Consider the following 27,987-nt stretch of genomic DNA (forward strand, 5'->3'; position numbering starts at 1 on the left):
CTTTTACAAAAACGTTTAATTTTTTCCAAGTACTTTTTTTCCCCCTTTTGCAGAAAAAATAATAAGAAGTGCAGAGCTTTCTGCAAACCTATCGGTAACCTCTGCCTGACCCCTCTGCAGTTACCTCCATTAATACTGCTTGAAATACTACATCTCTGTAATGGAAAGGACACCTACTATATTAGAGAGAAGAACTATCTACATTTCAGCCTGTTTCAGGCTACAGAAAGGGGCAGTGCATTGGCTTCCCTGTTCTACAGATGGCAATGGAAATTGCTAACGGATCTTTCCGTCACAGCCTCTATTAAACCCATTCTTTTCAGAAAGAAGTTCCAAGGAAAAGATTTTATTGCAGTACACAGTGAAGAAGATTTAACACTGAACATTTTACTCAATCATACACAAAGGAATTAAAAGCTTGCTAGGTTTTACATGAAACTTTCTCAGTTTTAAAACGCTAGCTAAGTTGCATTCTTGTCAAGTGGTACCATCCCATGAGTCACGTTGAGTCCTTAAGCAATTCACGGTATATGGTTTGTGTGTGTGTGTATTTTAACATCCGCAGAAAACCAAAACACACGTTGAGGGTTAACACTGTACCGGAGTATTATCACAAATTTCCCAAGCTTAAAAACAAAAACAAAGACAAAAGGTGGTACCCAGAAAACCCTAATAAACATCAAATAAATTGGAGCAAAGAGAAGTGCAAAGAAAAGAAATAGGAACAAGGGGTGCACATTCCTATCTGGGCTCTTCTGCAAGAAAATCTTCTGGGGTCAGCCAGAGACAAAGCCTTTTGGTTTGAAATGGGCCTTGCCATGGGTTTTCTGAGCCAGAAGCCCATTCTATACCACGAGGTAAGCTATGCTCCTGTCACAGCAAAGCATGAAGGTACCACCTGGGTCAGTTAGGTGGCCCGTCAGAAATCAAGCTTGAGCTCTCAGCTTATTTAGTTAGAGGGACCATATCTCAGCTTAATAAGCCAATGAGCATGAACTTTTGTGTACATCAGAAAACAAACCAAGCCATCTTCCACTGCTCTTTGTTGGAACCGGGGAGCTATGGTTAGTGAGTAGCTTCTGCCCAAGCCAGGCCTTGAAGCCAGCTTCAAATGGTGGTTTAATACCCCGGCTCCTTCAAAGTGTTAGCCATAATTTTTCATGGTTTGGACAAATCAGGAAACTATGGTTAACTGGAAGGCTACCTGGTCTGTTTCCTAGTTCTTGTGAAGGGAGAAGGCAGGAAGCACCTACACAACATTGAAAGTGGTTTGTCATTAAGCTTTAAATGGAGCTGGGTAAACTTAAAAAGCTAATTTATTTTGGTTAGAATACAGTTTAGAACAAGGTATGTTATGCCTGGAGTTGGGACCCAAAAATATGATGTATCTCTCCAAAGCAGCTAGTTTCTCTGAGGCCTATATTAATCATCATGCTTTCTGGTCAGATGTTATAGACTGTGCCAATGGCTCATGCAACATCTGCATCATGTTGTCCTAAAAGTTGAAACAGCTTTTATGAATTCAGCTTGTGAACCACAGTCTTCGCTGTTGTTGAAACGAAACTGCAACCTCCTTAAAACTAAAACAGGTGCCAGAATATTAGTGCTCTCTAAAACTCTGTCATGGCAACATGTGGCAAAAAACCCCCATATTTGACAGCTAAACTTCAACCTTTCAGAGTTCATTTATTTGCTCGCAAAGAGCCGGGGATTTAAATGCAGATTAAAAGGTAAATTGGTTTTTCAAAAAATCTGGTGGCTTATTGTTGCATTAATCTCTTTCCAAGAACTCAATGCATTATTCAGTTGCTACCAAAAGGGAACTGAAGGTGGGATAATAAAGCCATGTTCAGTCATTTCAATCAGTATTTGGGGCACAATTAGCTAAATGTGGGTTTTATTTTATTTTTATTTGTTTTAACATCTTATTTCATTGGTGGGGATTAATCTATTAAAAATCAAGGCCAAGATGTCTCAACAGAAACAGCAGCCAGAAAAGCGTGCATCATGATATATACATATATGTTAATTATATGATAATAACAAAGTGTTTAATTGGTTAATTGCTTCCTTGCCCACAATCACCTAACAGTGTTTTAGTCTGTTTATTGTCATAGATTGACAAACAGCCCCAAATAATAAGGGTGAAGCTCAGAGCTCAAGCAAGTAGATCGGAATCTGAAGGTTCATTCTTAGATCTTGCAATTCAAATCTCTCAATGGAAGGAGAGATTTTCATGCATTTAGAGCTTTTAACCTACCATCTCATTTTCCAGCCCAACTGAGTTCACGCAGAGTAGACCCACTGAAATGAATGGGCCTAAGTTAGTAATACCAGTTGGTTTTAATGGGACACCTCTGAGTAGGACTAATATTGAATACCTTATTCACACTGCCCTCAAAGGCCCGACCTTATAAAGAGCACCTATGGCTGATCTGCCAACACTTCTCCACTTCCATTGCCAACTCAACCCAGATTTCTGCTGCGATAACTTGAAAAGCAGCAGGTCGTTGACAAACACATGATGTCTAAGGGTTGCACAAGGCAGCCAGCATTCCAACTGGTGAAGGTTCGGGGGGGGGGAGAAAGGTCTGTCCCAGGACCCCCAAACCCTTGGCACTGCCAAACCACCTCCACCACCAAGTGCCACAGTTCTGCTTAAGATGGTGGTTGAGCAATGCAGTCACGCCAATGGACTGGAGACATCTCTCCCGAGGGGTCTTCCACACCGCCAGTCTCGTAGTCCTGAGTAAAGAGAGAGGATCCGAGGAGGCAACTGCGAATTTGCACAAGTTCAAGGCCTTCTGCGGAAGCCCGGGAGATGAACATCACAAAAAGGTAAGTGGAAAAAAGCTCCTTCCTCTGAATAGGGTTGTAAAGACTGCGGAGAGAATAATTGTGTTCACTCTTCCCACCTGGGATCAAATCTATGCTTCCAGGTGCCATAAGAAGCTGCAGAGATAGTCGGAGCTAGCCGACCTAACCGGAAGAGTCCGCGACCAGAAGGAAGAGGAGTATCAGGAAGAGTGGAATAAATTTAATGATGATTTAGTTAAATTTGTTAAGTTAAATTAACTGAAAACAGTTTGCAGATACTTAATGGGCTAAGGATTTTATTTATGTTAAGTGATGAATTAATATGTTTAATTCCATAAGGTGAAGGATGTTAATGTTTAAGTTAAATTTCATAAAAATTGGGATTTGGAAAACCGCCAAAAGGACATGCAATGAAATTCAACCAAGGGGAAGCGAGGAAGTCACTTAACAAAATTAATAACTGTAAATTTCAATAAGGCTATGAATTATGTTTGTCTGTTTTATGTGTGTTTGTTTGTTTGTTTATAATATTGTGAAAATTAAAAGAAAGAAAAGAAAGCTGCAGAGATAGTGCAGGATGGTGCGCACCCCGGAAATTATCTCTTTCAGCTTCTGCCTTCTGGGTTATAAAAACTAGGACTAGCCGCCTGAGAAACAGTTTCTACCCAAATGCAATATTGGTTTTAAACACAGTGTAAAGAGTCTCTATGGGAGTATATTGTATTTAAAAATGGGGGTATCAGAGTTTTTAGGGGGCTAACCAGGTTGGGATAGCTGGGATAGCAGGCTTGTTGGGTTTTGAATGTTTTATGTAGATTTTTCAATTCTGTTGTTCTGTGTGAGACAATGACAATGAAGATTATCGTATAGATGCATGTGAGTTTTGTTTTCTTCCTTCAAGTGGCATCTAATGGCAAGTGGCCACTAGATAATCACACTGCCAAGTAAGGGGGACAGTGCACAAGATAGGGGCAGCCTGGACTGGCCTGTTCCTATGCCGTAAGCAGCGGTCTGATCTGCAGAAATCAACAAGGGAAAGGTTCACAGCACAGACCCAGCTGCCATTCGTAAGTTGGCAATGCCCAGTGAGAATGAGTTTACTGTAGTACAACAGGAGGAGACCTAGAGCAGAACAGTCTCAGTGCTAAGGCTACAAACTACTTAATCAAGCAACTGAGAAGAAAAGCCGGCTTCTCAAAACATATTTCCTTGTGAATCCCTGCCCACCCCACCCCAAAAAAACCCCCAACAGCTTCTGACCAGATTGGCCAGAAATATATTTTGTCCTTGAAAATGCTGTTGGTATAAATATCCTCCCAAGTCTGTGAGAGAGGTGATAGTGATAGAACTACAAAGCAAACCTTTCAAAAGCCTCCAGTAACAGCTGGATCCTGTGGTTACTTCACAACGAAAGATTGCCTGTATAAATACTCTCTCGGAGTTGATTGGAGGGGTTTTGTCAGGAGCTGGGCTTTATGGGAAATCGCGTGGCATTGTCAAAGTTGACATGCTGTGATGTCAGAGCATTCTGGGAGTCCCCGCCCTGCAAGAGCAGCTGGCAGCCAATTAAAAGGGAGGCAGAGTTTAATTGTGGAAGACGCCACACATTGTGGGGGGAGGTAGGTGGTTGAGGAAGGGGGAAAAGAGCTTGGCGCCTTTTCAACAACAACCACACATCTCCCACGATGTCTAGTTCCAGCTAGAGAACGTTATGCAAAATGCACACAGCAAAACATTGCCAGTACTATAATTCAAGACTTCTAATGGGGGAAAAACTCCAGTTCTGCCAAAACCACAGAGAAGGGGTGCAAAAGAGTTGCCATTGCTGCTCGCTCCTAAGAACTTTGCTTGGGAGCCAGAGAGAGGAGTGGGAGGCAGGGAAGACGCAGATTACACCCTCGTGCAGACGCAGATTACACCCTTTGCAGAACCACAGTTTGTAGAGACAGAGGAAGAAAGGCACAGGTCTCGTTCTCTGGCCTCTCTTCCTCCGGCAGGTTAGAACCGTCGAACATCATGTAATCTTCAGGGGCGATTTCTTGTGCGCGCAGAGGAGGGAGACGTAAGGGACCCCGATGAACGCCCACTTCTCGCTGGGCCAGAACTTAATGACCGGGCCCTGCTCAGGGATCTCTGAGACGGCATCGAAGTAGGCGAAGCACACACAGCCCAGGTAAGCAGCGATACAAATGAGGATGTGCCTGAGGCGACAGAACAGAAACGGAGGAGGGTGAGTACAGCTTGCTCCTCACCACCAGCGTGCAACTGATATTCCTTGCAATTCTGAAAAGAAGGGACTGTGCGTTAGGCCTGGGTGATGTATCGATACGTTGTCCAGGGCCGGACTGAGGGCCAAATCACAATGGGGTTTTAACCCAGCGGTATAATGCTGGCATCTCTGTGCACTGCGCATGGCAGGAGCGAATGCCATAGCGAATGCCATAGATGACATGATCCCGTGTGATTTCGTCTTCCTAATTTCCCCACAACAATGTTGCAAGAAGGATCGCCGTAAGTTAGGGCGCGTTACTTCCCCACATTGCCCAAGGGGTTCTCATCCCAGCGCAGTTCTACTGGCAACTCTGGTTTCCAAATAAATGAAACCAGAGATGCCAGTGAAGGGGGGGGGGGCATCCCTGCAGGCCATCACCTTTGCTTCCTTCTCCGGCTGAGCAGGCAGGCTGCCTGCTTCCTCTATGCGCTTGGCACTGGCAGAAGCTTCACTCCAGTGCCTCGTGAAAGAGCATTTCCATATACCTGAAGGAGCGTCTCCACCCCCATCATTCAGCCCGGACACTGAGATCCAGCTCTGAGGGCCTTCTGGCGGTTCCCTCCCTGCGAAAAGCGAGGTTACAAGGAAGCAGGCAGAGGGCCTTCTCGGTGGTGGTGCCCACCCTGTGGAACACCCTCCCATCAGATGTCAGGGAGATAAACAAGTAGATTACTTTTAGAAGACATCTGAAGGCAGCCCTGTTTAGGGAAGCTTTTAATGTTTAATGTTTTATCGTGGTTTTAATATTGTTGGGAGCCGCCCAGAGTGGCTGGGGAAACCTAGACAGATGGACAGGGTATAAATAATAAATTATAATAATAATATAGTGAATTATATCACTATATCACGATGTTCAGCTGGTGATACATCATGAGGCTGAAGCAGGAGATGTCAGGGACTGAACCAGGGACCTTTGGCAGGTAAAAGATGAGATTTGCCCCAAGCACAGGGCTGTTTCCTTAGAAATGGAAATTCAGCATTAAGGCAACAAAACGTATTTTTCACTCCCAACGCGCATTTTTGTAAAAACAACAGAGTTGAATGTCTGTAGCGTCTGGATCAGCCTTCAGACTACACTGAGAACTCAGACCAGCTTTAACAAACACGGTGCCCTCCAGTGTGTAGGGCTGGGGGGGGCTGATGGGAATCAGGGAGGCAGGTACAACGTTGGTCAGGGGTCAGCAAACTTACTGTGCCTCAAGCTTGTGTTTCCAGCGCCGATCACACTGTGGGCCGGAGGGTGGGGGAGCGCGTGCCCATACGCGTGCGCACATGCTATTTCCAGCGCACTTCCGGGTCGGAGGAGCACCAGAAATAGCTTATGCGCATGTGAACGGGCCTCCTCCGACCCGGATGTGCACCGGAAATAATGCTTGCACATGCGCACAAGCTATTTTCGGTGCTCCTCCGACCCGGAAGTGGCGGGGGTCGCCGCAGGCCAGATAAACGAGTCCCTTGGGCCTTATCCGGCCCATGGGCCTTAGTTTGGGGACCCCTGATGTTGGTGAAGGGTGGTCTGAGTTTTCTATATAGTCTCTTCATCCAACAAATATGGCAAGATGTAACACCGGGAAACAGAGGGCAGAGAGGGGAGCACGAATTGTGGCAAGGACTGGAATCCGAACACGATGGACTCACCATACGCAGTGCAAATATGGGAAGTTGAATGACGACCAGATCTCACAAAATGCTTTGTCGCTGATCCAACAAAAAAGAGCCAAAGTCCACCAGAGGCCAGAAAATAGTCCCAGCTTGTAAACTCGCACATTGTCGCATCTGAAAGCCAAGCCAGATCATTAAAAGCACAGCAACGGAATAACATCTGACCCAAGATTAAGAACTGAACAAAACTAAGAGACGATAAGCTTTGTACATTTGGGGGCAACGGTTCCATACACCCCCTGCCCCAAGGCAGGTCATGGCATGAAAACAAATATCAAGGGCTTCGTCTAAAAGCACTCTTTAAAAAAAAAAAAAAACCAAGCATGTGGCCCAGAAAAAGCCACGAGCCAAAAGCGCAAATTAAGGCTTACAACTAAACACAGAAAATCTAAGCCACTTTTAGAAGCATCCAAGCTGATGGCCTTCATTACTCATGGCATGAGCGAATGCCATAGATCGCATGATCCCGTTTAAAGCGGTCTTCCTACATTTCCCACAACACTGTTGCAAGAAGGATCGGCGGTAAGTTAGGGTGAGTTACTTCCCTACATTGCCCGAGGGGTTCTCATCCCAGCGCAGTTCCACTGGTATTTCTGGTTTCCAAATAAATGAGACCATTCAGATGGTGACTAACAGCCAGGCGCTGGGACGCGGGTGGCGCTGTGGGTTAAGCCACAGAGCCTCTTGGGCTTGCCAATCAGAATGTTGTCGGTTCGAATCCCCGCGATGGGGTGAGCTCCCGTTGCTTGGTCCCTGCTCCTGCTAACCTAGCAGTTCGAAAGCACGTCAAAGTGCAAGTAGATAAATAGGTACCGCTCCAGCGGGAAGGTAAACGGCGTTTCCATGCACTGCTCTGGTTCGCCAGAAGCGGCTTAGTCATGCTGGCCACATGACCCGGAAGCTGTACGCCGGCTCCCTCGGCCAATAAAGCGAGATGAGCGCCACAACCCCAGAGTCAGCCACAACTGAACCTTAGGGGTCCCTTTACCTTTACCTAACAGCCAGGCAGTTATAGCCGGTATTTTTAAAAAATTGGGGGGGGGGGTGTGGACAGGGTATTAATAATAAATTATTTAAAAATTATAATCCCTCTTCACAGCCCCTTTTGAAGGCCCAGGTGGCAGCTTTCAAACTGTGAGCCTGCCTCACCTCTTCAACATGACAAGATATTTTGTTTTGCCACCCTAAGGGAGAGAAGTTATTATAATGCACCCAGGCTATTTACAGAACCATTTATCACCTTGTCAAGTCGTCCACCCAAAACAGCTCCTGTCTGGATGCTTGGGATTTCCGTGGGAATATTTAAGCTCTTTTGTGTCTTAATTCCAGGTGTGCTTCTGCCATCCTGCCCACAGGTAAGTCACACGCCCAGCGCCGGATTTACGTATACGCTAAACAAGCTGTAGCTTAGGGCCCCACTCTCTTGCCCCCCCCCAAAAGGGAAAAAACCTGGATGTACATTTCCAAAATATAAGATAAAAAGCAAATAAAATAAAACCTACATACAGCAACTGTGTTTTGTGTTGTGTATGCTCCTATGATGTAAGTCATGGGCCCTGCCTGCTATCCTCCTCCCTAAAATATCACTGGTTTGCTCATTTCTATATATAGGGTGCCTACATTCTGATATTTATAATTATTAGTAGTTTGCATCATATATTTTCACTTATTATTATTTCATGTTATAGCAAGTTTCTAGAGGCTAGATAATTAGTCTGTGTAAATTGTGTTTCTAATGGAACTTTTGTTATTGCCAAATGCCAATGTGTTTGCATTATTAAGTTTGTTATGAATAAAAAAATCATTTTAAGGTAGAGCTTAATAATTATTTCACTATTAATATACTTCTTCTTAACTGCATTTCACTATTAATATACTTCTTCTTTAATGTATTCCAGTTCAACAATTACTTTAATAAAATACAAGTTTTGTGATGTGTAAATGGCTTGAGATACCTACTAGGGCCATCAACTACCATATAGCATATACTCAACACAAAAAACAGCACCAATTTGTTGTGGACATAGGACAGCTGGACATAGAAAGGGCCCTATTAACTTAAGGAGCTGAGGGCCTCATCAAATCTAAATTCGGCCCTGCACATGCCCAGGTGTTCGCTCCAAATGGTAAGCAGGCATCCAAACAGATTTATTTTGTCACAGCGACAGACACCCACCTTTTCAGCTCTGCGACGAGCAAGGCACTGCAGGGAAGACCCAACGTCATCAGCGAGATGTTATTGATGGCAGGCTTAATGAAGGCGAGGCAGGTGGTGACCCCAGAGAGGATGCCCACTGCTGCCTTAAATCGGCCCCTGGATTATTTTTTAAAAAAATGAGTCAGCATCATTAAACCTTTTATTGGCATCACATACAAACTTCCAAAACAAATCAATACAGAATTTCCACTTCCCCAGTGGCACAAAACATTTACTAAAAGAAAGGAGGCAGAACAGTCTATGGTCACATCTCTTGGTCTCCAAGGAGATCAGACGTCTGGAGTGTATTTTGACGACAAAAAACCAAATGGAGATATTTAGCCACTAACTTGGTGAGCTCCTGATCATTCCCCAGTAATAGAAAATGTATGACCTCCAACTCTGGTTTCTATTTGGGGATACAGAGTTGATCTAGAAATTGCTGACGGAGATCAGCATATAGTTTACAATTGAGAACCATGTGTGTAAGGGTTTCCACCAGGTGGTCTTCACCTGGGCAAGGTCTTTCTCCTTCCACCCTGCCTGAGAACCTTCCCCAAAGGAGGTTTGATGGATTTGAATTAAACCTGGCCAGAGAAAATGCCCATCTTTCTTGAGAGTTAAGCAGAAATTCAAGGTAATTGTGTTAGTTTCATGTGCCCAAGGAAGTTGAAAATAAAGAGGGGAACATGTTTTCTCTGCTGCTACTGTTAGTTCTTGGCTTTCAATATCCCACAACCTAGTTTTTATTATGGCCTTGGCAGATGGCAAATTTAAAGGTGATGTCAGAATCTCTGGGTTACAGCCCTTTCTGGTTCTCTCCTGCCCTCTTCCGAGGAGAAGGGCACGGTGCTATTAATGCAGCCCACTCTTTAAAGGCCAGCTGTGATGGTCTGGGATTCGGACTCGGAGGCTGAACCTGAGGAATCCCAGCCTGCACAGGAGTCCCCGCCTCCAGAACCAGCTGAGCCGGGGCTGGGATTTGAGCCTGAAGGGTCCTCACCTGTGCTGGATCCTCAGGTGCAGGCATCAGCTGAGTCTGCTCTGGCCCCTGAGGTGATGGAGGACCCATTGCCTGCAGGTGCTCCACTCTCAGCCCCGTCAGGGGAAGCTGAGGTTGCCTCTGGGCCCAGTAACCCTCCAGCCTCTCCTGAGCTGCAGAGGCTCAGGGCAGAGAGGCGGAGGGAACCAAGTTCCCACAGGAGGAGTGCTTACCTCCAGGCCAGGAGAGGCGAGTCACCTGTGGACCGGGCCAGCCCCAGTCCCAGGTTGTGGGAGCAACATTGTTGGTAGCCTGTTCCTGCCTGCACCCTGTCCTGCTCTTCTGCCTCGCCCAACTCCCTGCCTGGGTCCCAGCTACAGCTTTGACGGACAACCTCCATACCGCACCCTCGACCTCGGACTGGACTCAGACCTCACCGTTAACCCTCGGGACCAGCACCCCAGTGCTTAAGAGACATTACCTGTCGTTCCTGAACATTTTGGGAAGATATCTTCTGGGAAACCACAGAGCCAGAGCACACATCAAAACCCAGAGTATAGCGAGTTCGTCAAGCATTTGACCCAGGAAACTGAGCGTGGCGTGGAAGTAGACAGATCCAATTCCTGGAGGGGGGACACATACAGAATCAAGAGGTCATTACAGCACAGTTCAAACGTCGTCTTCTCTTCTCGGCAAGATTCAACAACAGCCCGGCAGCTTTGCACAGACAAGCGCCTGAAAATTGAACGCAAGCAACCAAGCACACGGCGAAGAGCTAGATTTTGAAGATCGAAACCCACTCCCAAAAGCTTCAAAATTAAGTAAGTATTCGTGGGAGTGGGGGACGCGGGTGGCGCTGTGGATTAAACCACAGAGCCTAGGGCTTGCCAATCAGAAGGTCGGCAGTTTGAATCCCCACAACGGGGTGAGCTCCCGTTGCTCGGTCCCTGCTCCTGCCAACCTAGCAGTTCGAAAGCACGTCAAAGTGCAAGCAGATAAATAGGTACTGTTCCGGCGGGAAGGTAAACGGTGTTTCCATGTGCTGCTCTGGTTCACCAAAAGTGGCTTAGTCATGCTGGCCACATAACCCGGAAGCTGTACGTCGGCTCCATCAGCCAATAAAGCAAGATGAGTGCCGCAGCCCCAGAGTCGTCCACAACTGGACCTAATAGTCAGGGGTCCCTTTACCTTTACCTTTATTCGTGGGAGACTTCAGTGGGGAGGGGTTTTGTTTGCACAGTCAGTTATCTCATTGCAGAACTTAATTGAGAAACTGTGAGGATGTGTTGAAATAGATATCTATATATATGAAGGTGCAAAAAGGAAATCAGCGGATGAGTAGTTGAGGGCCTGACTGAGCAAACAGGGCTGGCCTACTACTCTTTGAGGTAAGTAAAATAATACGCACTGCCCTTCCTCTCAAGACCATTAAGACCAGAACCGAAACCAACCTCAATGCTTACAGACAGGGACTTAATCTGCATATTAGCAGAAATGGGTCATTGGCAACAGACTTCTTTATACTTATTGGATTTCTGCCAGAAAGGCTAAATCCAGATTAAATGGAGGGTGGATAAAACTTGTCGGCTTGAGGAGAAGCCATCCCAGCATAATAATCCAACTGGAAGCACCATGACTTATCCCACAATGTTCGTAATAATGGAAAACTACCTTATTTAATACATAGCAGGGGAAACTGAGAGGCTCAAAATGGCACCCAACATCCAATATTTTATTTTGGGAGTGTACTGTACTTCTGAATTCGGGCACATTCTCCAAGCACCTTATCTGTTGTCCACCCCCACCCCGGTGCACCTTGTTTTCAAATAATAAATAAATAAATACAATTTCTCAGAATTTCAGGTCACATAGGACAGACACAGAAGGACTTACCAACCACCACAAGGAGGGTCCATATTAAATATATTCCGCTGTTGAAGCAGGTTGCATATTGTCGGAATAAGCACATACATATGGGTGGCAAAACAAAAAATAAGATGTTGCTTATCTAAGGGGGGAAACGGGAAAAAAAATTAAATAAGCAGAAAGGAATGATTAAATAAAGTGGTATTTTACAAAACCGAAACAAAAGACGTTAGGGGAGGGAGAGGGATCTTGCACAACGGAGTAAGCTTAGCACTTTCCCAGGCAAATATCTGGATAAGAGGAGGCAGAAATAAAAACATCCACCCCACCCCCCAAGACTCCATCCCTGCCCTGATTCACAAATTGAGATAGAAGTGTAGACCGGGGGTCAGCAAACTTTTTCAGCAGGGGGCTGGTCCACTGTCCCTCAGACCTTGTGAGGGGCCGGACTATATATTTTTTTGGGGGGGGGGGGATGAATGAATTCCTATGCCCCACAAATAAACCAGCGATGCATTTTAAATAAAAGCACACATTCTACTCATGTAAAAACATGCTGATTCCTGGACCATCCGCAGGCCAGATTTAGAAGGCGATTGGGCCGGATCTGGCCTTAGTTTGCCTACCCATGGTGTAGAGAGACCTCATGCCATGCACGACTTAGACCATCACTTTGCCTGAATCAACTCTTTCTAGGACATGCAGTGCTCTCAACTGCCTGGAGAAGACATCACACTCATGTTGACACAATACGAAAATGGTGGAGACCAACAGGTATGGTCCCTGGAAGACCACTGCCAAGGCTGCAACCACAAAACCAGGAGTGGTGGCCATGAAAGAGGTCGACTGGGTTGCGGGCACATAGCTGTCAACTTACAGATTTGAAAATAAGGGACCAGCAGCCTCGAAAATAAGGGATCAGCAGCCAAAATAAGGGATTTTGCTGTTGTAAACATACATTCATAGTATTGACAGATGCTGTCAATCTGGCATGAGGTGGTTGTGGCGTGGCGGCGGCCGCTGAAGCGGCGCCTTTCTGCGTCCCTCCCCATCCCCTCCTCTTCCTCCTCCCTCAGGCCGCCTCCTCAGCTGCCACCACCGCTACTGGCTCGCGGGCGGCGTGAGCGAGAGTCTATCTCCCTCCCCCCCCTCTTGGGCGGGGAAGGGCCGATGGAACTCCTCGCGCCAGGACGACGGTGCCAGCGCTCTCTCTCGCGCGCGGCGGAGGACCCTGAGCCGCTGCTTCCCTCCCGAGCCGGGCGAGCATGAAACCCAGGAAATTTAAGGAACACCTTCAATAAGGGACAGCAGTGGGACACGGCGCTGGGATAAGGGAGTTTCCCGCTAAATAAGAGATGGATGACAGCTATGTGCGGGCATCCCCCAATTTTGAGCCAGAAGAAAGAAAGCGCTATGAAACACTTGCAGCTCGGTCTCCTTGAATTCCTCTTTTGAGGAACCCATGCCCTTTCTTCTTCTCCTCCTCCTTCTCCTTCTTCTCCTTCTTCTTCCTCTGGCCGAGAGCACTGAAAGACTTGCAAATGCAAGGAAGAGTAAGTTGAGCAGAAGTCACTTGGCTTCAACTCATGGGACGTTCTGGTCTGAGCCAGCACTTCGGTCCTGGCATAACACAGGGCAACACGGCTCCTCCCGTGGCTCAAGGCATTTTGTCACCTGAGGCGAGCCACAAAACGGGGCCGCCCACCCTGCCAGGAGAGGAATAAAGATCTACAATGGGGACAAGGGTGACGGGAGACCAGCAGTGCCTCCTAATGGCCAAGAAGCTGCTATAGAGGCGGCAAGGAGCGTCCTGTCACTGTCACCACAGCAGCAATGGACAATGCATTCCTTGGAAGACAGATCGGCTGTCCCTGTGAATCCTGCAGCCTGAGTGGAGTGCGTGCAGCAGCCAGGCCCTGTGACCATTAGGACTTCGCAGGACTGGGGCCTTCCTAAGTTTGTTCTGAAGAGGCAAGGCGCGGCCGCACAGGTGAAGCTGATAGGTAACTCGCTGCACCTGGTGGCAAGAGCCGGGAAGGGGTATAAGGTCAGCATTTCCCTTCGGCTCTTTGCCACAGCAACACGTTCCCTGCCTTGCTGTGCTTGGCTCCTTGACTCCTTGCTTTTTGATCCTCGGACCCCTGACTTCGTGACTTCTTGCTTCCTGACCCTCAGACCCTTGGCTTCTTGACTCCCGGCTCTCTGACCCTCGGACTCCTGGCTTCCTGACTTCTGGACCCCCGTTCCTGCTCCCACCCCGCCATCTTGCCCCCGGTCCCGACGTCCTCAGCCGGGACTTTGACTCGGACCGTGACACCATTGCCTCACTTTGCCTCATGGGAGAGCCGGCCATAGTTCAAACCCAGTGTGGTGTAGTGGTTAAGAGTGGTTGACTTCTAATCTGGTGAACCGGGTTCGCTTCCCCGCTCCTCCACATGCAGCTGCTGGGTGACCTTGGGCTAGTCACACTTCTCTGAAGTCTCTCAGCCCCACTCACCTCTACAGAGTGTTTGTTGTGGGGGAGGAAGGGAAAGGAGAATGTTAGCCGCTTTGAGACTCCTTAAGGGGAGTGAAAGGCGGGATATCAAATCCAAACTCTACGACAAAAGAATCGGTTGGCTTTAGTTTTTTAATTTGGGGGCAGCCTTGTTGTGTTGGAGGAGGGAGTGGGTGGAGAACCCCCACCACACCCCTTCCTTGTTGTTTGGGACACATCAAGAGGTCAACAAGAAAGGAGATTTCCAACTAGATATCAGGAAGAACGTTCTGACAGTAAGAGCTGCCTCTCTAGGGAGATGGTGGACTCTCCTTCCTTGGGGGCTTTTAAGCAGAGGTTGGATGGCTGTCTGTCATGGATGCTTCAGCTGAGATGGCAGGGTTGGACTAGATGACCCTCGGGTCCCTTTCCGATTCTGCGATCCTATGATTCTATGCTCTGCGATTCCAGGAGACCAATGGAAGAGGAGCTAAGAGCCAGCTCTCTGATGGACGCAGCAACGGGGAGCAAAAGTTCTGAGGGGGCAGAATAAACGGAACCAGGAAGGGGGGCAAATGCTAAGTGGAATACCTCCCTGAATGCCCTGCAAGTAGAAAACCAGCCCCGCAGTGAAACAGAGAGATAGCTAAGAGCAAGTTTCTCCCAGACACAGTGTTGCTGACTGGCAGGGAGCTTTGCAGAGTCAAATCTCGGTTCTTGTTTTCAAACATTTCGGCTCCCGAATGCCAAAAACCCAGAAGTAAATGCTCTGGTTTTCGAACGTTTTTCAGCACCCGAACGTCCGACGCAGCTTCCATTTTGAGTTACCCTATTGAACTGAGGCTTTCTCTTTCAGTTTTTTAAACGTTTTGGAAGTTGAACCATCTTCCAGAATTGATTACGTTTGAAAACAGAGGTTCCACTGTATCTTGCAAACACTGGGAGTGTTTAGAAACAGCGTAAGGCTCTCTTCATCAACAGATTCAGCAGAGCCCAGTGGGCAATATGTCAATATATCATCCCAAATCAGTTTGAAGTCCATATTGTGATAATGATTTCCTAATTTTTGACCTGGCAATATATCCGAATTCTGGAATGGATTGTGTTTGCTGCTTTTGTTTTTGCTATTTTGCATTTTTGTGAATTTTTCTGTTGATTTATTTTTGTGACTGTGTGGAACCCAGTTCAGCTACTGACTGATTGATTGTGCGACTGCGGAAATGGATAAAAGCCCCCCATCCAAACAATGACTATCATCAGTGCAGGTAAGAAAAAAAATAATAATTTTAATTTTTATCATCTACAATACTGTCTTATTTAGTTTATAGTACAGTACATTGATTGTTGCTTTCATTTTATGGATCAATGGTCTTGTTAGATGGTAAAATTCATGTTAAAAGGTTGTTTTTAAATGTCTGTAATGGATTGATCCGTTTTGCATTACTTTCTATGGAAAAGCACGCCTTGGTTTTGCGACAGACTTCTGGAACGGATTAAGTTTGACCACTGTACATAGCTAGATCCTTATTTCAAACATCATGATATATCGGTATATTGCAATGTTTCGCTGGTGATCTATCACCATGTTGATCTATCACGATGTTGAAAACCAGGTATCGCCCAGCGCTAGCACACAATGGGAGGCCTTCACTGACAGAGTACTTTCTTCCATTCAGGGAAAATTTCAGAAACACTGGGCATGGGGCAGGGGCATTGAGGGAAAGGAAGGAGGAAGAGAGAGGCGCATTTTTCCACCCAGTTCCGCTTGACTTTAGAAACAGCCTTGCAGATGGAACGGAAAGCACTAAGCAGCCTATTTTGTAAAGATTAAACCCCACTACTTTCGGTACAAGGCAGTTGCTTGAGAAGAGCGAATCCTTTTGAGTTGCTTTTCAAGTTTCAAAGCACAAGATATAATCCTTAATTTGGGCTGCATGGGGGAGGGAAAAGCACTCCTACTTTATATTCACTTCAGCTCCTTAATTGCAACCAGCAAACGGCCGTGAGGAAAGAGGTAACTTTTTCTCTCCTCTTGGAATCAGAAGGGCATCCATGGCGGAGCTGAGCCTGAGAGATCCAATCATTTGGGAGAGATCTCCCAATATTGACTTTATTTTCTAAAAGTAGCTGTCACTAGAATTTTTTTTTTTGGGGGGGAGAGGAAATATCAACCTTTTCCTTTTATTTGTTGATATTATTATTTTATACTACTCTAATAATTGTTGAATGTTTCTTTTTGATGTAGGTTGCTTATTTTAAAGTTTTGTTTTATTATCACATTTTTGTATTGCATTAGATTGCTAGATCTTCAGCTTGTAAACCGCCTTGAGTATTGTAAGGTAGAAAGACGGTATGCAAATAAAAAAATTGATAATGATATTTCGCCTCCCACCCCAAATCGAAATATGGAACGCTCTCCCCCATGGAGACTCATTCATTCTACATCTTTAGGTGCCAGGCAAAAAAGGTTCCTCTTCAACCAAGCCTTGGACTGATTGTCATCTGAAGCCCTTTGAAAAGGTGTTGTGAAAAGGGGGATTCTTGGTTTGTCTTTTGTTTCTATTATGTATTTTCTGTTTGTTTTTTATATTGCGATTTTATGTTGTGAATGGCCCTGAGATCTACGGGTATAAGGGAGGTATAAAAATTTAATAAATAAATAAACCTTGACGTTCAAAGTATGTCCTCATCAGAGCATCCTGCTGAGCCCATGGGTGGATTGATTGATTGATTGATTGATTGATTGATTGATTAATAATAATAAACCTGCTTGGGGACATTACTGGATTATTATGTCTGTGGTGGGTGATGAAGTGGATTGGAATGAAAATTATTAGATCACATATTACAGGTCTTACGACACACCTGAAATTCAGGTAAACTAATCCTTCACTTGTGGATTGCCTGCTTTTCAAAAACCCCGGTGACAGAATTAGGGCACACAACCTCAGGGTGTCTAGCTGGAAATGCAGTTACTTCCTGTGGCTCATAAGTGATGAGAAGAACCTATTGGGCGCAAACTCTTGACGACTTCAACCGGTATCCTAACCCATCACCTGTGCAAACGTGAAGATAAGGTGCAGGTAAGAAGAATCAGTCCTGCATCTCAGATCAGTCACTCGGCCTCGGTAGTCCATCTGTAAAATGGGAGCAAAGGTGGATCACTCTTCTCGAGTGCACACATGGGTGTGAGGTGAGGGGCATGTATAAATCATTTGCTCCGAATAAGCCCCCTTGCGCTTATAAAACATGCCCAGCAGGTATGTGGATTATACTCAAGGAATTGCAGAAAGAATTAATGTGTTGCAGAGCATTATCACACGTGGCTTATTTTGGGGAACTCTCATACATGGATTTTATATTATTTTGTAAACCTTTTTGCAAAGCTTTCAAATGTGTCTGTGGGAAGGGGGGTTATTGTTTTGCTGTTTTACTTATTTTCATGTTTCCATCTTATGAGATCTTACGATGGCGGGTGTTCTATAAATCTCAATAAATAAAATAATAAACAAATGTGAGTGGAGGGTTACAACTCTGCTGGCCCATCAATGGCCAACAGCACCATTTCATTCCTCCTTGCTATTCGCTTTAAGATGCAGCACGGCCCGGGTTTATGCAAGCTGTCTTCGGGGAACGAAAACTTGCTTCCTAGTTCAGACTTGGGGCAATGATGAGGCTCATCCCCAATTCACTCGGTCAATCAGTCAGTAAAGTTGACACCAACAGCAGCCTGACATTCAGACGACAACTCATATACAGTGGTGTAGTTAAGCTGTTGCTCAGGCCAATGACCAAAATGTCACAGGCAGGGGCCGTCTTTCCCCGGGGGTGCAAGGGGTGCAGGGCACCTGGGTGCCGAATTCTGGGGGGGGGGAGCGCCATGCGCCCGCTGCTAAAGCCACCCTAGCTCTTAACCATCTACCTGTTATGAAATAATAAATAATTTTGATCAGGCTAGAAAAACAAAATACAGTGGTGCCTCGCAAGACAAAAAGAATCCGTTCTGTGATTCTCTTCGTCTAGCGTTTTTTTTGTCTTGCGAAGCAAGCCCATTGACGGATTAGCGCTATTAGTGGCTTTTAGCGGCTTATCTGCTGATTGGATCAGCTGATAAGTGGCTTAGCGGCTTAGAAAAAGGGGGGGAAAGGGGGGGAAAACCCGCAGGAACTCGCAAGACATTTTCATCTTGCAAAGCAAGCCCATAGGAGATTCGTTTTGCGAAGCACCTCCAAAACGGAAAACTCTTTCGTCTAGCGAGTTTTCCGTCTTGCGAGGCATTCGTCTTGCGGGGCACCACTGTACATATATACCTAAGTATTACCGAAATGTATACCTACTGTTTCACTAAAGGACTTTCGACTTTGTGCGCTCATTTACCAAAGACGCGCCACACCATCACTTGTCATTCTCAACGGCGCCGTGCACGCGAAATTAACTCTTACATCAAAATATTATGTTACGTATTATATTGAGCCGCTATGAGGCAGCGGGATCAGAGGCACCTTTGACATGACTGATGTTTCTCCTAAGCAGGTGCCCAAACAATAATAATAAATAATAATAATAATAAATTTTTATTTATACCCCGCCCTCCCCAGCCAAGACCGGGCTCAGGGCGGCTAACAACCAATAATAAAAACAAGTTGATTAAAATACAATTTAAAAGATTAAGATACAACATTAAAACAATTAGGGAGCAATCTCATCATAGGAGGAGAAAGGAAAAAGAAAAAGGGGGAGGAAATCAAACTGATTCTGAGCCAAAGGCCAGGTGAAACAACTCTGTCTTACAGGCCCTGCGGAAAGAGATCAGATCCCGCAGGGCCCTGGTCTCATGAGACAGAGGGCCAGGCCGGAGCCAGTGTTGAGAAGGCCCTGACTCTGGTTGAGGCTAATGTAACTTCCTTAGGGCCCGGGACCTCTAGGGTGTTGCTATATATGGACCTTAAGGTCCTCCGTGGGGCATACCAGGAGAGGCGGTCCCGTAGGTACGGGGGTCCTAGGCCGTGAAGGGCTTTAAAGGTCAAAACCAGCACCTTAAATCTGACCCTGTACTCCACCGGGAGCCAGTGCAGCTGGAAAAGCACTGGGTGAATATGCTCCCATGGCAGAGACCGCGAGAGGAGCCTCGCTGCAGTATTCTGCACCTGCTGGAGTTTCTGGGAGAGCTTCAAGGGCAGCCCCACATAGAGCGAATTACAGTAGTCAAGCCTGGAGGTGACCGTCGCATGGATCACTATGGCCAAGTCGGGGCGGGAAAGGTAAGGGACCAACTGCTTATAAGTGTGGTGGTATTAATTTGGGGGCTAAACTAAATTTGGGGGCGCTGGGCGGATCTTTGCACCCTGGAGGCACAGTTTCGGACTGCAAGGAGCAATCTTTAAAGCGCTGAAGTGTCAACATTCTCCTAACAACAGGATCCTGAGAAAATAAACGCACTGGCCTTTTCCAGGTGGCCTCGTGTTTTGAAGTCAGGTGGAAAGAAAATAATAGCACAATTTCTTCCCTCCCATTTGTTGCCTGTTTTGTTGTTGCTACCTCTATCCTGCGTCTGTGTGCGCACATTTGTACGCAGGTTGGGGAGTTACGTTCAAATGTGGATTTTTGTTTGATACTGTTTTATTCTGGGTCACAAACGGCTTTAAAGATCTTGCAGTGGAAAAACACGGCTTGCGTGTTTTCAAAGAAACGCAGGAAAGTACGCAACAATTGTCCCATGGGATGAGGGGCCGCTCCACACATTGCCACAATATTGTGAAGGTAGGAATTAAGTGCCGGCTCATAAATTGACACAGAAAACCAGGTGAATAACTTAAAAGAATCCCTCCTGACCAGAAAAGCAGGGAACCTTTTGGAGATGGAAGAAAGATTATTCTTATTCTTTTAGACTGTTTAAACATGATATTGACTTAACATAGGCGTGTGCAGTCAGAAGGCTAGTTAGTTTGCAAGCTAGTTTTTTTGTGGGGGAGGGCAGACTTATTAACAGGTTAAATTAATGTGTTACCAGCATGCAACACCACGTGCATCCAGGCCACATTTTTGCATGAATGCACAGTCCTCTGTGTGGAAACCTACATGCAAGATAGCATTATTCCTACACAGAGCTGATTGCATGGAAGAATTTGTTAATATGTAAATCAGCCCTGAAAGCAGTCTTAATTCCTTGAGAGAAAGCTGTTTTTCTAAAGCTGGGAAAGGCAGACTTCAAGCTTGTGAACTCCTGATCAGGCCAGAAATTTTGCTCTCAGTTCAGTACCAGAATTTCCCTTCGAGTTTCCTAACTATCAGATGCCCAAATTGCAGGGTTTTAGTTGTTAGGAAAGCTTGCTGATCTGCAAATCAGCCAGAGATCCAGATCTACCTTTTCTAAAGCAAAATTAAAGCTTAAGCTGATAACAGATGGAAAATTCTGCTTTGCTCCATTAATCCACTGCATGCAATTTAAGCTTTATCCTCCAATCTGAACAGCCTGAAAAAATGACAGTCCATGACCCCAGCTCCTCTCAAAAAGGATTCAAAGGAGTGCAGACTTTTTCCAGCTCTATGGGGGATTCTCTGATTTTACAAGCATTTCTGCCAGGAAAAACAAAGGAAAAAAGCTCCCAGGAAAACGATCTGATCCCTAGTCCTATATCTGCAAGCTATTCAGATAATAAAAAGATAAGTTTGTTGTCTGAAAATAAGGCCACCAGGATAATAAACAACCACTTAGAATACACTATGGTCGGTTTTACTTTAAGAAACTGTTTGTTTACCGAGACAGGCTCTCTCTTCGATAAAAAAAAAAATATATACACAACTATTCGCCAGTAGCTGCAGTTTTAAAATACAACAATGGGTATCCTCTTCCCGATTTGCAAAATAGTCATTTTCCCAATTTGACCAAGGCTGAGAACTGATATGCAGCGCCTTGCACGCGAGTCGGTGCCAAAGCAGAAATCGGAGCCCGACTTGAAGGTCTCCAGGATCCTATTGCAAGTCTGATTGCGCCCAGAACCTCATTTGGCATTTCCACGACGCGGTGGCATTTGTTTTTTAAAAAATAACCATTTGTTGAGAAATCAGTTATTGAGCGGCAGGGAAGGGAAAGAGCCGAGCCGTGTGAACATCATGTATTCAGCCCCACCGTGCATTTGCACGTACTTCCCAATCCACACACACACCCCCGGCTTCCAAATGCACCCTCCTCCTCCTCTCCGGGCTCAGGTCTTGAGTTCGAGATACGCACCGTGTTGTAGAACTCGGCGATGCTGGGCACGATGGTGTAGTTGTCTTCGCACCAGTCCAGCTCGGAGCTGCCGGCCCGCAGGTGGTCCCACAAGCGGAGCGTGGTCATGATGGCCAGACCCGGGCAAGGAACATGGGGGGGCGCGCGCAACGCCGACGCAACCTAAGCAGAAGAGGATCCGCGCAGCAGCATCCGCGCGGGGGGAGGTTGGTCGCTGCTGCCTCGGCTGCTGCTTTGTCCCTCTTCTGCCTGCTCAACTCCGCACCAAAACAGCCCCCGCCGCCGGCTCTGGAAGCGCAAGAGCGCACGCCTCCCGCCAGCTGATCCGGCCCCCGGGGGCGCGTCCTCCCCGCCCACAGCGCGCCTGCGCAAAGTCGTTAGGCTTGCGCCGAGCCCCTTTATCACGTGGTCTAGCCCACAACCTTTAAGCGATCCTATGCATCGTGGCTCGTTTGGACGCAGCTGCGCGCCACGGATAGGGCTGTGCGCCACGGAGAGCACGGCGCTTTACGCTCCCCGCCGCCCTGCTGCGTTCCAACTTGCATTTGTTTCTGGAAGGCGGCGCGGGGGGGGGAAGCAGGGGATTTTTTGGGAGGGAGGGCAGGTCTAGCAGCCTGTTGCTCTTGCGCGGACTCCTCTCGAAGGAAGCAAACGCGCGTCGCTGTTCCTGTTGTTCTGTTTTGAGTGGGGAGAGGGATGGGTCTAAAGTTTTGTTTTAAGCGCGTGGGACTTTTCATGGCAAAAACCGCACCCAAAGCTTTGCAGGGCCAAGTTCTTAGTCCCCCCCCCCCCAACGCTTCCTCAGGATAGATGAGGTCGGGATCCAAAGGCGGGGTGGGAAGGTGTTATGTACTGAGTTGAATAGGATCCAAACTGCAGCAGTCTGATTGGTCCTAGAACAATAGGATCCAAATTGCAGCAGTCTGATTGGTCCTAGAACAATAGGATTCAGAATGCAGCAGTCTGATTGGTCCTAAAACAATGCAGCAGTATGATTGGTTGGCAGGAACCACCCAATCATGCTCCAGATATAAGTGAATCCACAACCTGATTGGCTTACAGTAGAATTCCAGAATTAGCCGATCATGTGCAGCCCATTGTGTAAATAATGTATATAAAGCAGATACTTTGAGGGGACTTTCATTCATTCCTCCTCACCACTATGAGCTGAATAAAGAGCATGAAATCACTTTGCGACTCTGATTACAGATAGGTAGCCGTGTTGGTCTGCCATAGTCAAAATAAAAAAATTCCTTCCAGTTGGTCTTTAAGGTGCTACTGGAAAGAATTTTTTTATTTTGCGACTCTGAGTATATTTCAGAAGGAAAAGGGTAGATGGCGGCTGCGGAGCCAGGCAGTTTGCCTGCATTGCGCAGTCATGGGACAGGCCCGGCAGAGAGGCAAGTGAAAGGGCCTTTCAGGTTTCAGGATGCGCCCAGGCTTGGGGTGCAGGGAATAAGAAAGGCATTGGAGATAAGGTTACTTTATTACTTAAAGTATAAAACCCGGCCGTTGCCCAGATATGCCGCCAGGTCTTGTTTTATTTAAATGTGAGCTGAATTGTACAGTTGGAAAGGGGCCCCCAAGGGTCATCGAGTCCAACCCCCTGCAGTGCAGGAATCTCAGCTAAAGCATCCATGGCCAACCCCTGCTTGAAAACCTCCAAGGAAGGAAAAGTCACTGCCCCCCAACTTCTTCTTTCTGCCCCCTTCCCCCTCTTCACAACGTTTGTAGCAGCAGGTGTCTCACACCAAATGGAAGTGATCTGTAGTGTTATGTACTGAAGTTCTCACCCTGGGCCAGCAGGGGGATATTGTAGATAGTTCAGGTCCACATATGCAAATAAGGGATCCAGAGTGACGTTCAGTGATTGGATAGTTACAGAAAATGGTTACTGTTGCATTCTAGTGGAGCTCTATATAAGCAGGCTGGCTGAGCCCTTCAGTTCAGTTCTGTTCTGGCCTGTGAATAAACGAGCTGTTTGAAGAATCGCTGTGTCTGTTGGGATACTGCCAGGGAGACAAAGTCCATCATGGCCCCCAAGCCACCTCCGGACGTTCATTGATCTCCCGTAGACACGCAGTATCAGCAATTAGCGACACGAGCTCCAGAAATAGCCTGCCACATTCCAGAGCCGATGCACACTCTATCAGCAGATAATGCACAGCGAAAGATGCACGCAGGAGAGCATTATTTACAATTTTATTCAGCATTGATCAGAACAAAGAAAACATGACTGCCTGCTTCAGTGTCTCTGGCACAGAGAGAGAAACGAAAGCAAAGACACAACAAAAACATCCTGTGAACAGGAAATACTCACAAAGCCTGCTCCCTTTTAAGGTGGAACGGAAATATCCTAACAGTGTCGTCTGATATGTTCACTCACAACTTAACATGTAGAAAGGACTCATATGAATGTTGTACGTCCCCTTGTTAACTATGAAAAGCTTTTAATTGAAAACAACCAGTGCTTTTTCTTCCAGAAAAAAGGTGGAGGAACTCACCACCATTGCCATTGTTTTCCCCCCACCACACGCACACTAACCCACCCCCAGGCCACCACCGTGTGCCCCTGAGTCAGGCAATTGTTCATCTATGTTGTTTGAAACAGAGGTGGGAAAACTTTTCCCTTCCATTGACCCATAGGAAAAATCAATTTGCAGTTGCAGCTGATACCTGGTCAAGGCCAAGTGGGCAGTCTTTGCTGCACTGCAAGATTGCAGAGTCCTCTCCCCACAATCTGAGTCTCTCTCTGCCATCTCTAGAGTGCATAGAATTAGGTTGCAAGCCCCTCGGGTTCCTTATCTCAGCTGTAAACTGCCTGGCAATGGTTCTCCAAGGCGTTGCAGGTAGCAGTTGTTCCCAGGCTTACCTAGATATACCAAGGACTGACCCGCTAGGCAGCCTTTTTTATGCAACATGCAAGTTACTGAAAGGGACACTGGTGGCGCTGTGGGTTAAACCACAGAGCCTAGGACTTGCCGATCAGAAGGTCGGCGGTTCGAATCCCCACGACGGGGTGAGCTCCCGGTGCTTGGTCCCTGCTCCTGCCAACCTAACAGTTCAAAAGCACGTCAAAGTGCAAGTAGATAAATAGGTACCGCTCCGGCAGGAAGGTAAACGGCGTTTCTGTGTGCTGCTCTGGTTCGCCAGAAGCGGCTTAGTCATGCTGGCCACATGACCCGGAAGCTGTACGCCGGCTCCCTCGGCCAATAAAGCGAGATGAGCGCCGCAACCCCAGAGTCAGTCACGACTGGACCTAATGGTCAGGGGTCCCTTTACCTTTACCTTTAAGTTACTGAAAAAGCTAATAGCAGTGACATTCAAGGAAGACAACTGCCTCTCTGAGGCTTTGTAAGGTTCATCTGCAAAGCAGTAGGAATCAGGCCTATCTAATTACCCAAAACTGTTGCTATCATGCCTACATTTCTTTAATTATAAATAAGCACCAAGAAACTAAAGGAGACCTTCTTTCCTTCTGCATTGTCTTGCTTTTAATGCAGCATCGAGCTGCTGCTTTTTATCCTATTCACAAACATACTTGAAAGGGGAGGACGGCAAGAACCTAAATTGGTGCACGGGCCCAGCTGCAATATTCTGAGCGATGTAAACGAAGGAAACACCACACAGCTTTGCATGCTTGCGAACACTGGGAAGCTAGAACAGGAACAGCAGAAAGGAAAATGACCTGTGCTACTCAAAGACATCAATAGGATCTAGGGAAAAGGAGACGTTTTTCTGAACAATCGTGACACATTCTTGGCTGGGAACAGGGTCACGTCGCTTGTTGGACATGCAAAACTAAACAGAAGGGCGCACTTCCTGTCGCCTGTGGTCTCGTGTTTCTTTTGTTTGATTAGCTGTAAAGCTAATCCGCAGAATGTAATTCTGGGGAAGAGACTGTACGGGAGATGGAATGACATCAGTGCAGAGTCAGAGAGACGAGATCATTGTAAAGGGAGACGGGAGACTTTGTCGTAAGCAGTGTAGTGTGAACTCCCAGGCTGTGGCACGTCCAGTTCCACTCTGGACGTACTAACCCTTAGAACAGTGTTTCCCAACCTTGGGCCTCCAGCTGTTTTTGGACTACAACTCCCATCATCCCTAGCTAGCAAGACCAGTGGTCAGGGATGATGGGAATTGTAGTTCAAAAACAGCTGGAGGCCCAAGTTTAACCAGCTCTGCATAGTCCATCAATATCTCTTGCCACTGTTCTTTTGTCGGGGTTTCCTCATTCTTCCATCCTTGTGCTATCAAGACTCTTGCCGCTGTTGTAGCATATATAAATAAATTCTTTGTTTTCCTTGGCAGGTCTTGTCCTACAATCCCTAACAAAAATGTTTCTGTGGTTTTTTTTACAAATGTGATTTTAAACAGTTTCTTCAATTCATTATATATCATTTCCCCTTTTTTTAAAATTTCTCTACATTCCCATCACATATGATAAAAGATCCCTTCCTTTTCTTTACATTTCCAACATATGTTTGACCCAGTTTTATACATTTTTGCTATCTTTACTGGTGTTATATACCATCTGGGGAGGTGCATTCCTTACGACGCCCTGCCGTGTCCTGAGCTGTTACGTCCTTCTCTTAACCTGGGATGCAGGTGGCGCTGTGGTCTAAACCACTGAGCCTCTTGGGCTTGCTGATCAGAAGGTCAGTGGTTCGAATCCTCACAACGGGGTGAGCTCCCATTGCTCTGTCCCAGCTCCTGCGAATCTAGCAGTTCGAAAGCATGCAAGTAGAAGATAAACTGTGTTTTCATGTGCTCATGGTGTCACATGGCACAAGAAGCAGTTTAGTCCTGCTGGCCACATGACCCGGAAAGCTGTCTGTGGACAAACGGTGGCTCCCTCAGCCTGAAAAGCGAGATGAGCGCCGCAACCCCATAGTTGCCTTTGACTGGACTTAACCATCCAGGGGTCCTTTGCCTTTACCTTTTACTTTTTACCTTTCTCTTAACCTGGCTTAAGGTTTCATCTGAACTCGCCAGATGCTTAACTGTTAATGAATTGCAATCAACCCACCATTTGAAAAATAAGACTTTAGAGACATCTTGCCCAAAAATGGCAACTAGGCATCCTGTTATGGTAGCTGTAACCTTGGTTTAAGGAGCCACTGATGCCAACCAACTCAGCAATGCTCCAAACACCTTCCCATGCATTAGTGCTGAAAGGCATTCTGCTAGCGTTGCGATTGTTAAGAGCCAATTATGAACCTCAAAAGCTCCTTTCAGGAACACAGGAAAAAGGTGCCTGTCTTATACGGAAGCGGATCATTGGCATCAATCTAGCTCAGCATTGTCAACACGACAACCGGCAGCAGCCCTCCAGGAGTATTTCCCAGCCTTATCAGGAGTTACCAGCATTTGACCCTGGGACCTTTGAATGCAAACCACAGGCTCTGCCATTGGGCAAGGCAGATAAGAAGCCAGCAGGAAAGTCCATTTCTGCAGGGTAAATTGACTAGAAAGCCTTTTCAAAACAGCATCTTTGAAATGTGCATTTATTCGCCACCTCAAAAAGGGCTGGTGCTTATGCATAAAATCTACCAATCTGTATAAATTCAACCAGGTATTTGATGGTTCAAAGAACACTTGTCCCTGGCACCTATGAGATTATGTAACTGTCCTCAAATGTTTTTAGATATTCTTAATGTTTTTATATGTTTATTTTTGCATTTTTTCCACTTTTTTGTTTGCTGCCCTGGGCAAACAAAAGGGATGGAAGGATGGAATAGAAATGTAATGAATATGATTTAATAGTTTCACTGTGTCATTTCTGTCTAGCTGAAAAAAAATTTCATATCCTAGCAAAGTGTTAGCTCATGTACTCAAAGCAAGAAAGCGGATACTTAGGTACCGTTAGGTTATATTCTCTAGCCTTAGACACATAATTTTTTTAAATGTTACTGGTTTTCAGTAACATAGCAATGAACAACTTGTTAGCTTGGGGTTCAGAGATTATTATAATCAATGATTCCGCCAGCCAGTCTATATCAACTCAAATGGTTCGTCTGTCTCGGGTAGCTTTGGCAACACAGCCGTAACTATTACCTACTCTGCTATGGTTAGAGGCAGGATAGTTGGCCGTTTAGCTGTTTCCAAACCAAAACGTGGGGGGTGGAGGGGCACTGGATGCAGGGGAAAATCAGAAGAACACGTTTTCCAAATGCCAAAGGATGTATTTGTACCCAGTGAGTAGCAAACTCCAGTTTTGCCTGTCCTGAATCTCTAGCTTGAGAGAGGGAGGGAAAGCTCGCTTTCTCAGATTCCTGCATAATTTTATATACCTCCACCCCAGATTCCCACCCACTCATGGGTGTAGCTTAGATTTTTGTCGGAGGGAGGAGAAAGTCAGCTATGTATTTTTTTATTGTTTTTTATTGATTGGGGGCAGCTGTCTCTCCCTGCCCCCTCTGGCTACTATGCCCATGCACCCACTTAAATGGAAAAGGTCCGACCATTGTGACTTTTCTTGGTT

At 46.3% G+C, this 27,987-nt stretch overlaps 1 protein-coding gene and 2 long non-coding RNA genes across 3 annotated transcripts; 1 reads left to right on the top strand and 2 right to left on the bottom strand.

The window, feature by feature from the left end:
• Positions 1–326: 326 nt before the first annotated feature.
• Positions 327–22,023, bottom strand: ACER2 (alkaline ceramidase 2). The gene is made up of 6 exons (XM_082205200.1): positions 21,504–22,023; positions 11,824–11,938; positions 10,412–10,553; positions 8,928–9,065; positions 6,728–6,865; positions 327–5,018 (listed from the first exon to the last, which is right to left on the bottom strand). The coding sequence occupies exons 1-6, from the start codon at positions 21,609–21,611 to the stop codon at positions 4,832–4,834; spliced, it is 828 nt and encodes a 275-aa protein (XP_082061326.1). The 5' UTR covers positions 21,612–22,023; the 3' UTR covers positions 327–4,831.
• On the bottom strand, positions 9,083–10,058 carry LOC309522193. The gene is made up of 2 exons (XR_014214965.1): positions 9,752–10,058; positions 9,083–9,556 (listed from the first exon to the last, which is right to left on the bottom strand). It is a non-coding gene; the product is annotated as an uncharacterized lncRNA (long non-coding RNA).
• Positions 22,024–22,143: 120 nt separating the features above from the next.
• Positions 22,144–23,996, top strand: LOC309522397. The gene is made up of 3 exons (XR_014215087.1): positions 22,144–22,345; positions 22,828–23,273; positions 23,904–23,996. It is a non-coding gene; the product is annotated as an uncharacterized lncRNA (long non-coding RNA).
• Positions 23,997–27,987: the final 3,991 nt, after the last annotated feature.

Source organism: Podarcis vaucheri, assembly GCF_965113315.1.
Source record: "Podarcis vaucheri genome assembly, chromosome: 17".
Classification (NCBI taxonomy): domain Eukaryota; kingdom Metazoa; phylum Chordata; class Lepidosauria; order Squamata; family Lacertidae; genus Podarcis; species Podarcis vaucheri.